The sequence below is a fragment of the Ictidomys tridecemlineatus genome, chromosome 2 (genome assembly GCF_052094955.1).
Source record: "Ictidomys tridecemlineatus isolate mIctTri1 chromosome 2, mIctTri1.hap1, whole genome shotgun sequence".
Lineage (NCBI taxonomy): Eukaryota > Metazoa > Chordata > Mammalia > Rodentia > Sciuridae > Ictidomys > Ictidomys tridecemlineatus.
In genome coordinates, this window is record NC_135478.1 from 119,269,347 (window position 1) to 119,287,479 (window position 18,133).

At 48.5% G+C, this 18,133-nt stretch overlaps 1 protein-coding gene and 1 long non-coding RNA gene across 9 annotated transcripts in view; one reads left to right on the forward strand and one right to left on the reverse strand.

Annotated features, from left to right (window-relative positions):
* The window catches only part of LOC110599207 (uncharacterized), a 31,937-nt gene extending 24,799 nt beyond the window's left edge, over positions 1 to 7,138 (reverse strand). For 3 of the 8 annotated variants that reach the window (XR_013434997.1, XR_013434998.1, XR_002485178.3), the window contains exons 1-3: positions 7,002 to 7,138; positions 2,327 to 2,368; positions 1,062 to 1,191 (exon numbers count right to left, since the gene is read on the reverse strand). This is a non-coding gene — a long non-coding RNA (uncharacterized LOC110599207). The other 5 variants (XR_005736632.2, XR_013435000.1, XR_005736633.2 and 2 more) reach the window with 5 other exon arrangements.
* Nefh (neurofilament heavy chain) lies at positions 6,896 to 16,606 on the forward strand. The gene is made up of 4 exons (XM_005336052.5): positions 6,896 to 7,885; positions 9,742 to 9,941; positions 11,027 to 11,151; positions 14,192 to 16,606. Exons 1-4 carry the CDS (start codon positions 7,012 to 7,014, stop codon positions 15,987 to 15,989), a joined length of 2,997 nt encoding a protein of 998 aa, XP_005336109.2. The 5' UTR covers positions 6,896 to 7,011; the 3' UTR covers positions 15,990 to 16,606.
* Positions 16,607 to 18,133: the final 1,527 nt, after the last annotated feature.

Below are 18,133 nucleotides of genomic sequence, written 5' to 3' on the forward strand. Positions count from 1 at the left end.
TTTTTTTGTTTTCAGACAGGGTCTTGCTAAGTTGCTGAGGGCCTTATTAAATAGCTGAGACTGGCCTTGAACTTGTGGTCCTCCTGACTCAACCTCCTGAGTCACTGGGATGATAGTTGTATGCCACTATGCCTGGCTGGGTCCACTTACTTGTAAGAGCCTCTTTTAAAGCCCAGTCATGCCTTGTTGACCTGCCAACAATGACCATGAGGAATGAACTTTTATCCATTTGCTATTCATCTCAAGACCCAACATTTCAATCTAAATTCTTTGGCATAGAATCTTTCTAAATTGGACTATGATTTTCTTCTCTTCTAGCATAGAGATGAAGCATCACTAGAACCTGGCCACAGAACCCTACCCTGTGACCTTGGAAGGTCACTTTCTCTGATCTCAAATGTCTTACTCCATAGAAAGGGTGATCCTGCACACCTGGCAGAGCCACTAAGAAACCACGTATGTAAGCAGAGAACGCAGTGAGCAGGCGCTCAGAACATGGAGGCTGCCAAAACTGTTTTCTTTTTTTTTTTTTTTTTTTTTTTTTAAAGAGAGAGAGAGAGAGAGAGAGAGAGAGAGAGAGAGAGAGAGAGAATTTATTTATTTATTTATTGGCGGACACAACATCTTTGTTGATATGTGGTGCTGAGGATCGAACCCGGGCCGCACGCATGCCAGGCGAGCGCGCCACCGCTTGAGCCACATCCCCAGCCCCCAAAACTGTTTTCTTGATGACTCAGGTTTACATTGTGATTATCAATCATCATTCTGTGACTACTTTCTATTTATCTGACTCCTCAGCCATGGATGTCCAGAAAGCTGAGTTGACCATCACTTCAATTTCCTGACTGTATTGCCTGGAAAGTCTCCTGCCTTTCTGCCCCCGCAGAACAACCCAGAGAAAAGATAAAAACCCAGAGCTAGTTCTCAGCTCCGCATGCTTTCACCAATGTGCGAGAAGTAACCCTTAAAGCAAGGTTTCCAGTCAATTGTAATGGAACTAGGAAAGCGTTGGACCCCAGTGAATGTGACACATGACTGCAAAGTCTTATACTTGAGCTTACCTGCTGTGGAGCCCATCAGAACTAGGTTCAAATCCCAGCTGCTTTGTTTGCTAGCTGTGTGACCTGGGACAAGTTACTCAATCTCTCAGTCTTCATTTCCCAATCCAGGAAGCGGTACTAGTAGTCATATCTATTAAATAGAGTTGCAATGGAAGAGAGACCAGTCATAAAAGCAGAGGCACTTTCTCTTTTTCTTAGATGACCGCCTTCATTCCTATTGCTACTTAGCCTCTTGGTCTGGATAACAAAAAAGTATTGACAGCCATAGAGCATGTGATTAGCAAATCCCATGTGGTTACAAGACAAGGGTCCCCTAGGAAAGACCAATGAACTGTCTCATTCCCCTTCTTGGGAACCACAGGCCCAAAGTCATTCAACCATAGTTGCCTACAACAAATGCTGGAGCAGAGCTGTGAATCCGCCCACCAGTTCCTGGCCTTTGGGGCAGGATTCAGCTTCCCACACAGTATAGTCCCAGAGCAGCGGATGGGGGGTGGGGTGGGAAGGCCTCCTGCAGGCTTCATGAGCTGCAGGCAGTCCCCAGTGGTTAGGTACGTGGGTGGAACCCAGGAGGGGGAGGTTTATGCAAAACAGTTTGTAGTTCAATCTTTGATGTTTGCTTCCTAAAGGGAGGAGGGGTAGGGAGGCTGTCTCTCCTTTACCACACATCGGACTCAAACCAAGCAAAAAGACGGCAAGTCTAGTGGGATGGGGCAGAGAAGGTGGGAGGAAGGGATAAGGAAGACAGAGAAACTGGGGAGAAAGGCACATGATGCGGGAAAGGAGAGAAGAAAGGGAAAGAAGTGGAGAAAGGCAGAGGAAGGACTGGCAGAGAATATGAGGCACCATGACCACTAGAGGGAGAGAGGTGAAACTCCGCCCAGCACTTCACAGAGAAGTAGAAAGAATCGCTAAACCCAAATAGGCAATTCTAGGAGTGGGGCGAGTTGCAATGCAGTGGCAGGGCTTGAGCCTCAGCAAAGGTGACTGCACAGCTGGAGCTAGGAGGCTTCAGCCTGGGGACTTTCAGGGCCCCCTTCCCCAATCACTCCTCTGGGGGCCTCCCTCCCAGGGCCAAGCAGGCTGGGAACTGTCCATGGCCCGGTGCTGAAATATCCAGGTGATCACCAGCCTCTCAGGCAGAACCTTGCAGTCATCATACAAGTACTTGTTAAGCACCTGCTGTATGCCAGCCACTATTCCAAGCACTGAGGAAAGCAGCAGTGGATAAAACATACAAAAATCCCTGTCCTTATGAAACTTACCTTGTAATGGGAGGAGTCAAAGAGGGAAAATAAAGTCAAGTCCTATGGAGAAAAAGCAGGAAAAGAAAATGAGGTTTAGCAAATGCACCCCAAGCAATGGTCGATGCTGTTCCTTATAAAGGATATAGTGGTGCAGGGAGTGGGCCCTCATATAGGATGTGTTGAGGGGCTGGGGTGCAGCTCAGTGGTAGAATGTATGCCTAGTATGCACAAGGTACTGGGTTCAATCCTCTAGCACCAAAACAAAACAAAATAGAGGATGTGCTGATACTGGATCATGGATCAGAGGGAATCTCAGCTGAGCAACCTGTCAGAGGTCAGACTCCTTCCCCAATCTCACCCCCAGAAAGTTGCTCATTCTCTTTCTGGGGACTTCTCATTCCTCTACCCTCAGACTACCAAGGCCTCTACTGTACAAGAGAAATTGGTTTCCACACTGTGTGTCCAGCATTAGCTTAGACCTGGATGACCTGAGACACTGGGCTATCCCTAACCCAGATAACCCACTTCCTTACTCTGGCTTCAATTTACTTAAGTAGTATATAAAACAGGAACAGTGATCCCTGACAAGTGAGGAGGTTTGAAGAGGCACCAAAGAAAACATGGTGAGTCTTCTCTGTTGTATACAAGGGAGGTAAAGGATTCCATCTCACTGGAGTCTGTTTTCTGAGTTCACTGTGGGGTTTAATCCCATCTAGTGGAATGAATGAAGTGAGTGGCAGCAATGTCTCACAGATGTTCACAGAGAGCTTTATGGCTTTATTGTTCTTTTTGGAGGTATACCTATTGCATTAGTCTCATTTCTGTTACTCTAACAAATATCTGAGACAATCAATTTATAAAGAGAAAACGTTTTGGCTCACAGTTCTGGAAGTTCCAGTTCACATCAGTTGGCTGCTTTGGGCCTGTGGTGAGGTAGCACATCATGGTGGGAGCACATGATGGAGCAAAACCATTCACCTCATGGCCAGGAGGCAAAGGAGAGAAAGAGGAAGAGACTGGAGTCCCACAGTCCCCTTAGGGAACATTCCTAAAGGCCTTCCATTACCCCCTCCACCTCCCCTCTCCCAGATTGGGGATTGAACCCAGGGGCACTTGACCCCTGAGATGGTCCTGACTTCTTAAAATTTTTTTGAGGGGCTGGGGATGTGGCTCAAGCGGTAGCGCGCTCGCCTGGCATGCGTGCGGCCCGGGTTCCATCCTCAGCACCACATACCAACAAAGATGTTGTGTCCGCCAAGAACTAAAAAATAAATATTAAAAATTCTCTCTATCTCTCTCTCTCCTCTCTCACTCTCTCTTTAAAAAAAAAATTTTTTTTTTTGAGGCAGGGTCTCACTAAGTTGCTGAGGCTGGTCTTGAACTTGTAGCCCAGAGTAGCAGGACTATCTGGCATTGCAATTAGGCCACACCTCCCAATAGCACCACTCTGAAAACCAAGTCTTTAACACATGGGCCTTTCAGAGGTATTCAAGATCCAGACTATAGCACTTATGATCATCTTGAAAGTGCCTTAGGAGGCTGGGGATGTGGCTCAAGCGGTAGCGCGCTCCTCTGGCATGCGTGTGGCCTGGGTTCGATCCTCAGTACCACATACAAACAAAGATGTTGTGTCTGCCGAGAACTAAAAAATAAAAATATTAAAACTCTCTCTCTAAAAAAAAAAATTTTTAAAAAGTGCCTTAGGAAATGATGAGTTGGGATTTGAGAAGAACTTGAGAATCCAGAGATAATTTTAGAAGCTTGTGGGATATTATAATCTCAACATTTAGTGTGTGCCTATAGCATAACAGGTGCTCAATAAGCAATGAAGGGAGGGAGGGAGGGAGGGAGGGAGGGAGGGATGGAGGCATGGAAGGATGAAGGATGAATGAAATAATAAGTTGTTCTAATTAATTCCAAGTGGTAAGAACCATAGGAAAGAAGGTGAAAGTGATTTGAGGCACACAGATTTAGGGCGGAATCATTCTTAGTTCCTTCTGGACTGAAAGTTTGTCTGGAGGACTAATGGAATTCATTCTTTCATTCATTCATCATTCATTCACACAATGACACAGAGTGAATGTACTGCTAAGACTTAACATTAGGGACCATGGAACATTCAGGAGGGGACAATTACCTAAATGTGGGGAGGGGCAGGAGGCCAAGGATGGCTTTCTAGTAAGCCTGAAGGGTCTTTTGAGGGAATGACCTCAGGATTCCAGATCTTGTGCCAATTTTCCAGCTATAAAAAATCATACTTTGGATTTCTGGAATCTGTAGGAAGCTGTAATCTGATGGGTGAGGTCTCTGGCCCTAACAAATTTATCTTGCCCCCTCCTATTTTACTCCCATCCCTCCTATCAGCCTTCCCACACCCAGAGCAAGTATCTGCATTGTGCAGAGGACTGATGAGACTCAAAGTAAGAAGGATCAAATGGCAAAATTCCAAGCAGAATGAAAAATAATTGGGGAGCCATGTGACAGCAAGAGGGTCCTGCCCAAGCACCCCTCTACCCCATGCCTTTCTCCAGTACCTCAGACCAGCCACTCACCTCATTCTCCCAGCATCACCTGCAAAACCAGCCCCTCTGCCCCCTGCAAACCAAAGCATGACTGGACCTTTAAGTGGGGGAAAAATGCTTCATCATGTTCTGCTTCTCCATGCAAAGCCAGAAACTCCCTTCCCCCTCTTCCCTGCTCCCCAGCGCACTCTCCTTCCAGTAAAACATGGTTAAAGGAACAGCACCATCACTTCCCCAGCTCTGAGGGTCTGCCTAACACCAGTTGTCTGGGCATGAGAGAGGGCAAAGAGAAAGGGATTGGCAGGGATCTTTTTCTGGAGGGTCTGTCGGTCTCTGTCCTGGGGATCCTAAGAGAAGGAAAAAGAGGATAAGCTAGGGGTGCAGTGGGGGTTGAAATAACTGCCTTGGGGAGATTCAGATCTGGGAGGGGAGTCTATTCTGATTTCCAGAGGATGTCAGGGTATCCCTGGGGGTCTTTTCAGCTCCCAATGGAAAAGGAGTACAGGCCAGGTTTGCATGGAGAACTTCCCAGAAAATAGATCCCTAGTGAAACATCCAGGAGTGGGTCTCTGGCTCACTGTGACTTTCTAGACCACTCACCCACCCCCGTCATCGGTTCTTATCCAAATAGCACAGGGCAAGAGACAGCTTGCACCCCTCCCCTCTCCAAGGTAAAGGCAAAGGCAGAGATTAACCCCTATGTCCCCAACAAGAAGCAGGCTCTGTCACTGATGAAATGCCAGCCGCAGTGCCACCCCCACTCCCAATGCATCTGACATGAAGCAAAGCCAAGAAAGAGCCCCATAACAAAGCAGCTGCAGAGTCCCCAAACCCAAGGAACCCCTTTTTCTGCCTGATTCCCCACTAGGGCTCACAGGGATGAGGGACTTGATAGTAAGAAAGCATCCCACCACTTCCTTGGGAGTGAGAAGGGATGCCTGTGGAGGTGTCAGTTTGTCTGTTGTGGGGGTTGGGCTGTGAAAAGTTGAGACTGAGGAGATGAAAAAGAGAAGGAGAAAGATGGATATTCTAGTTGTGGGAAAATGGTTGTCATACCCATAGGCAATATGTGGGCTCCCCTCTAATTGAGCTGGAGACCTTCCTCCACAATGGTCCTGGGTTCTGGAGTTGCAGCTGGTCCCTAGGGCAAGAACCCCTCACGAAGGGAAAAGCTAGAACTGGACGACAGAACTTGTCCAAGGTCATTCTGCCAGCAAACTACAGAGCTGACCCCAGCGTACATAACTCTGCCCCTCAAACACAGCCCACCTCTCCGTGGTTCAGGAGACCCCTCTGTCCCTTCATTTAGGGGCCCTATTACTGAGGTCAGCTGCTACCTCCCACTTCCAATCTTGGCCACACTGCAGACTTTTTGAAGAATACTCTTTCCTCACCACCACCCAGGCGTCCCTCTCTTCATTTTCTGCAGTGTCTCCCATACCCCAATTCAGGGTAGCCTTACTGTCCTTTCCAACTCCAGGTCCTCCTTCCCTATTCCAGAGCCAGCTGCAGAGTTTCTTAAGTCCTCTCCCAGTGGTGCTCTAGCAATTAGGGGAACACGGTAGGAGTCCCCTATCTATTCTCTATAGCGTACACCGTGCCCCCATTCAACTGCCTGGCTCCCTCACTATTTCGGACCCGCTACAAATTCTCTGCATCTCCTATCCCCAAGGCCTAACTATTAGGAAAACCTTGTGCTCCATCCCATGCAAGGGTCCTCTCATCCTAATGATTACAGCACATCTCAACGCTCCACCCCGAAGGCACCCACCCCGATTCCCACCAAGTCTAGTTGTTCTCCCCCTATATCAGGTCCCCTCTTTTATTCTGAACACACTAGCAGTGTCTTCCCGCCCGCACTTGAGGGTCCCCATTAGTCCTCTCCGGAAGTCCTCTACCTCTTGCCCTGACCTCGGGAGACTCCTCAGTCGCTGCGACGATTCCCCTTCACTCCTTGCTCCCCCTGCCCCGCCCCTCTCACTGCGGCTAAGCCGGTCGGCCCCGGGCCGCGGGGGAGGAGGTGGAGAGGGCGGGGCCCGACTCCCCAGCCCCCCACTGCCAAGGGGCTGGACCCGGCCAAGGCGGCTATAAAAGAGCTGGCGTCCTGGAGCTGTCGCAGTGCCGCCCACCCCGTCCCGGCCCCGCGTTCCGGCTCTGCCGGCGGCCCGCACCTGCCTGGCCATGATGAGCTTCGGCAGCGCGGACGCGCTGCTGGGCGCCCCGTTCGCGCCGCTGCACGGAGGCGGCAGCCTGCATTATGCGCTGGCCCGGAAGGGCGGCTCGCGTTCGGCGGCGGGCTCCTCCAGCGGATTTCACTCGTGGACTCGGACGTCCGTGAGCTCCGTGTCAGCCTCGCCCAGCCGCTTCCGTGGCGCAGGCGCCGCCTCAAGCACCGACTCGCTAGATACACTGAGCAACGGGCCAGAGGGCTGCGTGGTGGCAGCGGCTGCGGCGCGTAGCGAAAAGGAGCAGTTGCAGGCCCTCAATGACCGCTTCGCGGGCTACATCGATAAGGTGCGGCAGCTTGAGGCGCACAACCGCAGCCTGGAGGGAGAGGCTGCCGCGCTGCGACAGCAGCAGGCAGGCCGCGCAGCCATGGGTGAGCTGTACGAGCGCGAGGTGCGCGAGATGCGCGGCGCAGTGCTGCGGCTGGGCGCGGCGCGGGGCCAGCTGCGCCTGGAGCAGGAGCACCTGCTCGAGGACATCGCGCACGTGCGCCAGCGCCTCGACGACGAGGCCCGGCAGCGCGAAGAGGCTGAGGCTGCGGCGCGCGCACTAGCACGCTTCGCCCAGGAGGCCGAAGCTGCGAGAGTCGAGTTGCAGAAAAAGGCGCAGGCACTGCAGGAGGAGTGCGGCTACTTGCGACGCCACCACCAGGAGGAGGTGGGCGAGCTGCTCGGTCAGATCCAGGGTTGCGGCGCCGCGCAGGCGCAGGCGCAGGCTGAGGCGCGCGACGCCCTGAAGTGCGACGTGACGTCGGCGCTGCGTGAGATCCGCGCGCAACTCGAAGGCCATGCGGTGCAGAGCACGCTGCAGTCAGAGGAGTGGTTTCGAGGTGCGCAGGCGCGCGGGGGCTGGGGAGGGGTGCCCCTGCAGCTAGCTACCCCCCGGGTTGACCCAAGGAAGTGTTGTTGGATTCCGTGTAGCAGAATCAGAGGGCTCACAACTCGGCTTCCCTCGGAAAGTGCATGCCCCCTACTTAAGTAATTTTCACAGGTTTTTTGTAGGACGCCACCAACTCTGGGTTCTCTTTTGGTTGCTCGCCTTCAGATTCTTTGTGCTTCCACTCTGAGGCCCCCTGGTCTGAGATTTTTGCCCATTAAGAACAAAACAAATTGTCTCTAGTTCCAAAGTAGTGCTGGCTTCTGGTCCTTAGTGCATACCCTGCAAGTGCCGCCCATCTCCCTTTCCTGCACTCTGCTGGGTCTCCATTCTTCTGCCCCTACCCTAGTAGGCTCCGCCCCACTACCTGCTCGGTGCCTAATGCCCCCACCTTAATCTGCAGTGCGGGTTGAAATGGGTGGGGCATTTTCATATCCTCTCTCCCCGAGGTGGGTCACCACAACCAATGACCAAGAATGGCTGAGGCTGGCCTCTTCACTATTTTAAATCCCCTCTCTTAAGCAACCTGGAACCTTCCCAAGTCCCCACCACCACCCAACTCCACGTAGTCCTGAGTCAGCTGGACCGCAGCTGTCCTAAAGCTGTGCCCAGCAACTACAGGGTGACCTTGACCAACATTAGCCCTCTCTGGTTTTCATTTCTTTTTGATTGAAAGAGCTGGGTGGACCAAATGACCTTCTCAGTCTGGAAACTTATATGATCCCAGCTGAAACTGTTTTTAAAACTGCTTTGTTCTGGGGAGAGTGCAGAGGCTTCAATGATTTTCAAATGAGTTTGCAATCCACAATAGGTTAGAATTCTCACCCACCTGGACAGATTTCTAAGTCTTTGCCAGTACTGGCAGGGAAAGCCAGGAATGCTCAGTTGGATGCTTGGAATTTCCCATTCCTTTTCTACTCATCTGCAGTGGCAGAACCCCTCCTCCATCTCTGCAGCAAGGCCACTCCCAGAGGGGAATTCTGTTCTCTTGAATTTGCCCTTCACTCAGGCAAATCATCCCAGGGCTTGTGGTCCAGACAGCTGGCTTCTCTTCACCAAGACTCAGGCTCTCAGTGCTATTATGTGGGGATTCAGGATGTTCATTTTCAGGGGATGTAAACCAATCTAAAGGCCTCCACTGGCCCCCTCAAGGTCTTCTGAGAACTAGGAGCCTGTGGGTGGAAGGGGCCAGGGTGTGGCTGCCATCAACTGGGAGGTTCCTGTGCTATGCAATGCACAGCGAATTTGAGGAAGGAATAGAAGGGCTGACACCCAGGACCTTGGACTTGCAGTGATCTTGGACTCTTCGCAGAAGTCTGAAAGGAATGTACCATGGCTGCATGATGACCTGATTGCTCAGAGCTCTCATGCCTTCAAAGGTCACAGGCTCATTAACAAGTTCAGCCACAAGCCTCCATTATTCAGCTCAGTTAAACCTCATGGGCAAAATTTCACATCTGAGTCTCCAGCGGTGCTGGCCCCTTGCTGGGGAGCTGGACCTGGTACTGGACCAGAAATGAGAGCTTCCTGTCCCCTGAAGGTTGATATAAATTTCTAGGTTGAAGGAGACTGAGTCTAGTCTTTGGAACCAGATAATCACTAGATTTGAATCCTACTCTGCCACTTACTAGCTAGGTGGCTTTAGGCTGGATCACTTGCCTTTCTCATAGCATGGAGTGAGGTAAGCATCCACGATGGTGCCTGGCACACACTAACTCCTCAACCCATGTGTGTCACCTTCCAGATCTAGGCATTGGAACACAAATCTAGGTGTGTCTAACCCTGTTCCCTGCTCCCTTCTCTACCTAGTGAGGCTGGACCGACTGTCAGAGGCAGCCAAAGTGAATACAGATGCCATGCGCTCAGCCCAGGAGGAGATAACTGAGTACCGGCGTCAGCTGCAGGCCAGGACCACAGAGTTGGAGGCTCTGAAAAGCACCAAGGATTCCCTGGAGAGGCAGCGCTCTGAGCTAGAGGACCGTCATCAGGCTGACATTGCATCCTACCAGGTAGACATAGGGACAAACTGCCTCTCCTGGTTGGGTGACCTGTACAAGTCACTGCCCCTCCCTGAGCAGGATGCAGTGGTTAAGACCATGGTTCTTGGAGTTAGACATACCATGACTTTGTAGCTGTGTGACCTAGGAGAGTTTTCGGCCTGTCTGAACTTAAATTTCTTCTCCGCAGTGACAAGGTAAAGAAAGAAAACCAAAAACTAACACTTGCTTTACAGAACTTTGAAGGTTAAAAAGAGAGACAGACTTTGAAGTGCTCAGTAGGACATCCAATTAATAGTAACCTGTGGGTAGCCTGGGGAGGGCCTTGGCAGATTCCTCCAATTAAAGATAACTTTCAAAAAACAGCATAGAAGTAATATATAGTGATTGTAGAGATTTTAGGAAGCAGAGAAACAAATAAGAGAAAATAAAAAGTGATAATAGTTCTCTTTAAGCTGTGGCTGCAGTGGGCCTAGGGTGAGATGACAAGTTTTATCTTGTATTTAATATGCTTTTGTGTATGTCCCTGTCATTAGATCATCAAGAACAGATGTTTTCAAGCCCTGATGATGTGGCAGGCAGGCTCTTTGGGGCACCGGGGAAGCAGTAAGGAGAAAATGCAGATAAGGCTCTGGTCCCACTGAGCATTTGCTTTTTTTTTTTTTTTTTTTTAAATATATATATTTTTAGTTGTAGATGGACACAATATTTTTATTTTATTTATCTTTTTGTGGTACTGAGGATCGAACCCAGGGCCTCACACATGCGAGACAAGCACTGTACTGCTGAGACTTGACCCCAGCCCCCCCACTGAGCATTTTCTAATTTTAAGAGATTTGTGAAAGTTCACATATCATCTCATGACCAGGCTAGCATCTGAGACATTTCATTCTAGACCTTTCCTCAAGCTGAGATTTTTGCTTCAGATTTTTCCATGTCCACAAATGAGGACCCTGAAGCTTTGATAGGGTGGGGTTTGGTCCCAAGTGAGCCTTTCTGAGAAGGGCAGCTTGGGCTTACACAGCCAGCCCCAGATATCCTGGTGATAAGGGATAGGCATTGACTAGAGAGTGACACATATGATCTGTCATCCCCAGGAAGCCATTCAGCAGCTGGACACTGAGCTGAGGAACACCAAGTGGGAGATGGCAGCCCAGCTCCGAGAATACCAGGACCTGCTGAATGTCAAGATGGCTCTGGATATTGAGATTGCTGCTTATAGGTGAGTTGGGCCAGGAGCTGCTGAATGGTGGAGAGCCCTTGTGTTTTAGGTGAAACCTTGGGTTTCAATTTCTATTTAGGCAACATGGCTATTTAAAGACAGAAGCCATTTTTTAAAAATTTTGATAATATAAATTACATGATATTTGCCAATTAACCATCTTAAATGTCAGTTGTATTAAGTACAATTTGCACTGTTGTATAACCCTATCACTATCCATCTCCAAAACTGTTTTTTATCATCTTGAACTCAAACTTCATCCCCTGTTCTCCCCTTTCCTTAGCCCCTAGTAACCTTAGTAACCCCTAGTAACCACCAGTCTAACCCTCTGAGAGGCAGAAATCTTTTTTTTTTTTTTTTTTTTGGCGGGGGGTACTGAGGATTGAGTCCAGGGGCACTTAACTACTGAGCCGCATCTCCAGTCCTTTTTTATATATTTTATCTAAAGACAAGGTCTCTCTGAGTTGCTTAAGGCCTCTTTAAGTTGCTATGGTTGGCTTTGAATTTGAGATTTTCCTGCCTCAGCCTCCCACCGCTGTGATTACAGGTGTGTGCCACCATGTCTGGCAAAGGCAGAAATCCCGACAGTGACTTAAGGAGTTAAAACTCTTCTTTTCTTCGAATCCAGTCAGCCAGAGGCCTGCTCTGGAGAGAAATAGATACTTAAATTATCAGAGGCTTTTACAACTCTATCCTTTAGAATTTCTTTCTTTTTTTTTCTTTTTTTGGTACTACAAATTGAATCTAGGGTACTTTACCACTGAGCCACACCCCAGCCTTTTAAAATTTTTTATTTTGAGACAGAGTCTCACTAAGTTACTTAGAGCCTCATTAATACTAAGTCTGGCTTTGAATTTACAATCCTCTTGTCTCAGCCTCCTGAGTCTCTGGGATTGTAGGCACATGCAACTACACCCAGTTCCTTTAGAGTTCCTTTGGTTTCTAAGCATTCATTTCTTGGGGAAGTAAAATGGAGATGATAGTAACAGGATCCATATCATGGGTTGTTGGGTGAGCTAATCCTATTAAACTAATCGAAGTAACACATGTACATGGTAATCACCCTTACTTAGTAAGGGTGGCTCTGAGAAAGCCTGTCCCCCTGGATGAGCCTTTCTGGTTTAGCAGGTCTGAGGAACAGGGCTGACCCTGAGGACCTTTCCTAGTTGCAGACTGATGATTTTTGACTTTCCATCTGTTGACTTTACTTTTTTTTCCCCTGAGATGCTGGGGATTGACCTAGGGCCTTGTGCATGTGAGGCAAGCACTCTACCGACTGAACTATATCCCTAGCCCCCCAACCTATTGACTTTATTTAGTCTATAATTTGCCCTCCATGCTAGGGATTGAATCTAAAGTTACATTACCACTAAGCTACACCCCCAACCCTTTTTTATTTTGAAACAGGGTCTTGCTAAGTTGCCCAGGTTGGCCTCAAACTTGTGATCCTCCTGCCTCAGCCTCTCCAGTAGCTGGGATTACAGACATGTGCCACAACCCCTGGCTCTAATCTCTAATCTTGCTATTCAAAGTGTGGTTCATGAATTAGCAGAAACAATGTCGTCTAGTACCTAGTTAGACTTAGGCCTTGTCCTTGGCTACTGGATCAGGATTTGCATTTGGCTCCCAGGTGATTTGTGTGCTATTAACTTTGGGAAGTACCAGGGGCTAGGGTTGTGACTCAGTTGGTAGAGCGCTTGCCTTGCATGTGCAAGGCCCTGGCTTCAAGTCTCAGTACAATATAAATAAATAAAGTAAAGGTCCATTTACAACTAAAATAAATACATATTTTTTAAAAATTGGGAAGCACCAGTCTGTAGGGGTTACCCCTACATTCACTCTAAGGCAAGCACTCTGCTAAATCCTTTTTATTCACTGTTTGACTGAAACAACCCTCTGAAGTAGGAACTCTTATGATCTTTTTTTTTTTTTTGGTTAAATATATATTTCTTAGTTGTTGATAGACCTTTATTTTATTTATTTATACATGGTGCTGAGAATCGAACCCAGTGCCTCATTCATGCTAGGCAAGTGCACTACTGCTGAGCCCCAGCCCCAGCCCAAATGATCTTCTTTTTATCAATAAGGAAATTGAACCCTTAAGAGCTTGAATGACTTGGCCAATGTCACCATCTAGTTAGTAGCAAAGCCAACAGGAGGAACTGTTTCTACTACTCTCTTTCTAAAACCTAAAGGATAATGATAAAGAGTGACAGGAAAAATTCAAATGGCAATATTGTAAGACCTCTTCAACTAAATTTATCAATGTGGAATTTCTTGCTTCCTGCTCTCTCTTTCTCTCTCTGTCCTTTATTTATTATTATTATCATCATCATTATTTTTGCAGTACTGGTGATCAAACCCAGGACTAGGCAAGTATTCTGTTGCTGAGATCCACCACTTTTACCACTTTTGTTTATGTAGGAGCTCTCTATTATGGACCATTCTTCAGGTGTGGAAAGGGGAGTTGTTTAATTTCACAAATTGCAATGTCCACTGCATTCAGTAAGAACAACCCCATAGGAGTATAGGTCTAGGGGTCACTTGGATGATGTGCTGAATGACTTTCTCCATTCTCCAAAGTGTTTATTTCTGGAGGTGTCGCTGACGAGTAGAGTGCATGCTAAGTATGTACAAGGCTCTGGGTTTGATCCCTAGCACCTAAATAAATAAATAAACAAACTACTAATTAAAAAGGAATAAAAATGTCAGGCACAGTGGCACACACTGATAAGCCCAGCAACTCGGAAGGCTGAGGCAGGAGGATTTCAAATTCAAAGTTAGTGTGGATAACTTAGTGAGACCCTGTTTCAAAATAAAGCTGAAATGTAGATGTAGCTGAGTGGTAAAGCAGCCACAGATTCAATCCTTATTACCGTGCCCCCACCCCCCTCAAAAAAACTATCATTCATTCATGTTCCTTCCCTCACCAAAGTTCATGTCATTGGATGCCAAGGAGCTTCAGGATACCCTAGGAAGACCCCAAACCAACAAATCTGCTCTGAGTTAATAGTAATATGTTCCACTATCCATTTTGCAGAAAACTTCTGGAAGGTGAAGAGTGTCGGATCGGCTTTGGCCCAAGTCCTTTCTCTCTTCCAGAGGCAATCCCGAAAATTCCCTCCATATCCACTCACATAAAAGTCAAAAGTGAAGAGAAGATCAAGGTGGTAGAAAAGTCAGAGAAGGAAACTGTGATTGTGGAGGAACAGACAGAAGAGATCCAAGTAACTGAAGAAGTGACGGAAGAAGAGGAGAAAGAGGCCAAAGAGGAGGAAGGCAAGGAAGAAAAAGAGGGAGAAGAGGAAGAAGCAGAAGAGGGAGAAGAAGAAGCAGAGTCTCCCCCAGCAGAAGAGGCTGCATCCCCAGAAAAGGAAACCAAGTCCCCTGTGAAGGAAGAAGCCAAGTCACCAGCTGAGGAAAAGTCCCCAGTGAAAGACGAGGCCAAGTCACCAGCTGAGGCCAAGTCCCCAGCCAAGGAAGAGGCTAAGTCACCAGTCGAGGCCAAGTCTCCAGAGAAGGCCAAGTCCCCAGTGAAGGAAGAAGCAAAGTCACCAGCTGAGGCCAAGTCCCCAGTAAAAGAAGAGGCAAAATCACCAGCTGAGGTCAAGTCTCCTGAGAAGGCCAAGTCCCCAGTGAAGGAAGAAGCAAAGTCCCCAGAGAAGGCCAAGTCCCCAGTGAAGGAGGAGGTGAAGTCCCCAGAGAAAGCCAAGTCCCCAGTGAAGGAAGAAGCAAAGTCCCCAGAGAAGGCCAAGTCCCCAGTGAAGGAGGAGGTGAAGTCCCCAGAGAAAGCCAAGTCCCCAGTGAAGGAGGAGGTGAAGTCCCCAGAGAAGGCCAAGTCTCCAGTGAAGGAGGAGGTGAAGTCCCCAGAGAAGGCCAAGTCTCCAGTGAAGGAGGAGGTGAAGTCCCCAGAGAAGGCCAAGTCCCCAGCGAAGGAAGAAGCAAAGTCCCCAGAGAAAGCCAAGTCCCCAGCGAAGGAAGAAGCAAAGTCCCCAGAGAAAGCCAAGTCCCCAGCGAAGGAAGAAGCAAAGTCCCCAGAGAAAGCCAAGACTCTAGATGTAAAGTCTCCAGAAGCCAAGACTCCAGTGAAGGAGGAAGCACGGTCCCCTGCAGACATCAAATCCCCTGACAAGGCCAAAAGCCCTGTCAAGGAGGAGGCCAAGTCCCCAGAGAAGGTCAAATCCCCTGAGAAGGAGGTCCCAAAGAAAGAAGAGGTGAAATCACCCGTGAAGGAGGAGGAGAAACCCAAAGAGTCCCCAAAGAAGGCAGAAGAGAAGGCTCCAGCCACACCCAAAACTGAGGAGAAGGACAGCAAGAAAGACGAGGCTCTCAAGAAGGAGGCTCCAAAGCCCCAGGTGGAGGCCAAGAAGGAAGCTGCTGAGAAGCCCAAAGAATCCAAAGTTGAGGCCAAGAAGGAAGAGACGGAGGATAAGAAGAAAGCAGCGACCCCGGAGAAGGAGGCTCCTGCCAAGGCGGAGGTGAAGGAAGAAGCTAAACCCAAAGACAAGACTGAGGTACCCAAGAAGGAAGCCGAACCCAGCAAACCAGCAGAGAAGGAACCAGAAAAGCCAAAGAAGGAAGAGGCAGCAGCAGTACCCGAAAAGAAAGACACCAAGGAGGAGAAGACCGCAGAGGCCAAGAAGCCGGAGGAGAAACCCAAAACGGAGGCCAAGGCCAAGGAGGACGACAAGGGTGCCTCCAAGGAGCCCAGCAAGGAGGCCCCCACACCCAGCAAACCCAAGACGGAAAAGGCTGAAAAATCCTCTAGCACGGACCAAAAAGACAGCAAGCCTGCAGAGAAGGCCACAGAGGACAAGGCCACCAAGGGGGAAAAGTAAGGCAGCGAGAAAGGAACCCCAGAGCAGCCAAAGAAACTCAGGAGGGTCCCAGAACTCAAGGGTCACTGTAATGAATTTTCATTTTTTTCCTCCCTTTTTGTTCTATAAGAAAAAAAAAATGCTTTGATGTCGGGCCTTCCTTCACCAAACAGGATTTTCTGTTAACAATATGGTAGCAAGAGAGGGCACTCCCAGTTCCTGACCCTCTCCCCACCCCGTGTCCCAAACCCTCTCCAGGCGATGGACAACTATGTTATGATAGCTTATGTAGCCGAATGTGATAATATGCCGATTGCTACACGTAAACACTTGACTACAAAAACTGCCCCCCTCCTCTCCAAATAAGTGCATTTACTTCCTGTATGTACTGACAGATGACCGCAATAATGAATGAGCAGTTAGAAACACATTATGCTTGAGATGTCTTAACCTATTCCCGAATGCCTTCTGTTTTCCAAAGGAGTGGTCAAGCCCTTGCCCAGCACTCTCTTATTCTGCAAGAGCGGGAGCCCATGAGGCTGGGCACTGGCCACTGAATCACAACAGGGCGCACTTTCCACTGGAGTCCACTTTCAATTGCTTCTGTGCAATAAAACCAAGTGCTTCTAAAATGAAAATGTGGTTGCCGTTATTTATTTTGTTCACCTGGGAAGGCTCAGGGCAGGACATGGGAGGTCCAGGTGCACACTTAACACTGCATGGGGACTGAATGAGCATCAGAGTTCTCTTGTGACTCTGGGGTGATTTGCACTGGCCTCTCTGGGGCTATTTCCTGGGTACAAACCACATACCACATATATATGCTGGGTGCTTTATTTTTATGATTTGTGGACTGGTGGCCTGGGGAATGGTTTTTTGTTGTTGTTTTGTTTTTTTTTTGTGGGGTGGGCACTGGGGATTGAACTCAGGGGCACTCTACCACTGAGCAACAGCCTCAGCCCTATTTTGTATTTATTTAGAGACGGGGTCTCACTGAGTTGCTTAGTGCCTCGCTTTTGCTGAGGCTGGCTTTGAACTCGCAATCCTCCTGCCTCAGCCTCCTGAGCCGCTGGGATTATAGGTGTGCGCCACTACACCTGGTCTGGGACATGGTTTCTGAGCATGGTCCATAGACCATCTTTAGCAGCATCACCTGGGAGCTCTGTAAACTTGGAGATGCTTTGACTCCATCCTAGGCTATTGAATCACAATTTAAGAGGAAAGCCTGGGAAAGTGCCTATTTACCAACTCCCAGTTGATTCCAGTACATACCAGTGTGGGTCTAGGAAGACTTTGGACTGTTTATAGGCTCTGCATGCTAGGTGGGAGGAACCTTACCATGAGGGGCTATATGTAGGTGTGTAGTGCAAACTACAGTGACCACTTCTTTAGGAATAATTTATCAATAGCCATCTAATTGACCTCCAATGTGCTTCTCTGGACATGAATTTGAGTTGTGGTCCTCTTCTAGATTCACAGGTGTCTTTTTACTGTTAAATCTTTGTGCAGTTTTAAATTTCAGGCCTTTTTACTAGACACCTTTCCAGGAATTGCTTCTGCCCCTTCCTCAGCCAGGTGGTTTTTAGGGAGCCTCTATATTTCAAATTTCTCTGTATCACTGGTCACTGATGATTGATCCAAGGATGGCCACCTAAGCCAATGAGAGCTCTTTCTTGGGGTTTTGAACTTGGGATCAGAGTAGCTGGGAGTCGTCTGGTTGTGGAAGGCAGTCAATTGGGAATCAGGAGCTGTGAGTAGCCAGGTTTCTAGCCTTGTGGTAGAAACAAAGCAAGTTAATCGGACAGAGACAAGGTGCCTAGAAAGCCATAGTAGATTTCGTGGCCTTTCCACAGATTGTTGGCCATTACTTGTGCCAAGAAATCTCCCTCTGCCAAATCATTTGAGTTATAGCTCTGTCATTTGCAACCATAAGAGTTCTGAATAGGATAGTGATTAAAAGGGATGGTTGTTGCTATGCTAGAAACCAGGGGTGATCTCTCAGGGAACAAGCAAGTAACCTCTTTAAAATGCTACCCATGGTCAACTCTTTGTATCAGGGTCCACATGTCACCTTCGGCACCCATTTTCCATCTATGAAAAGGTCTGAAGAGCACTTTAGACTGTCTAGGGTGGTCACATTTAAACAAAGGGGTGTTTAAATGTTT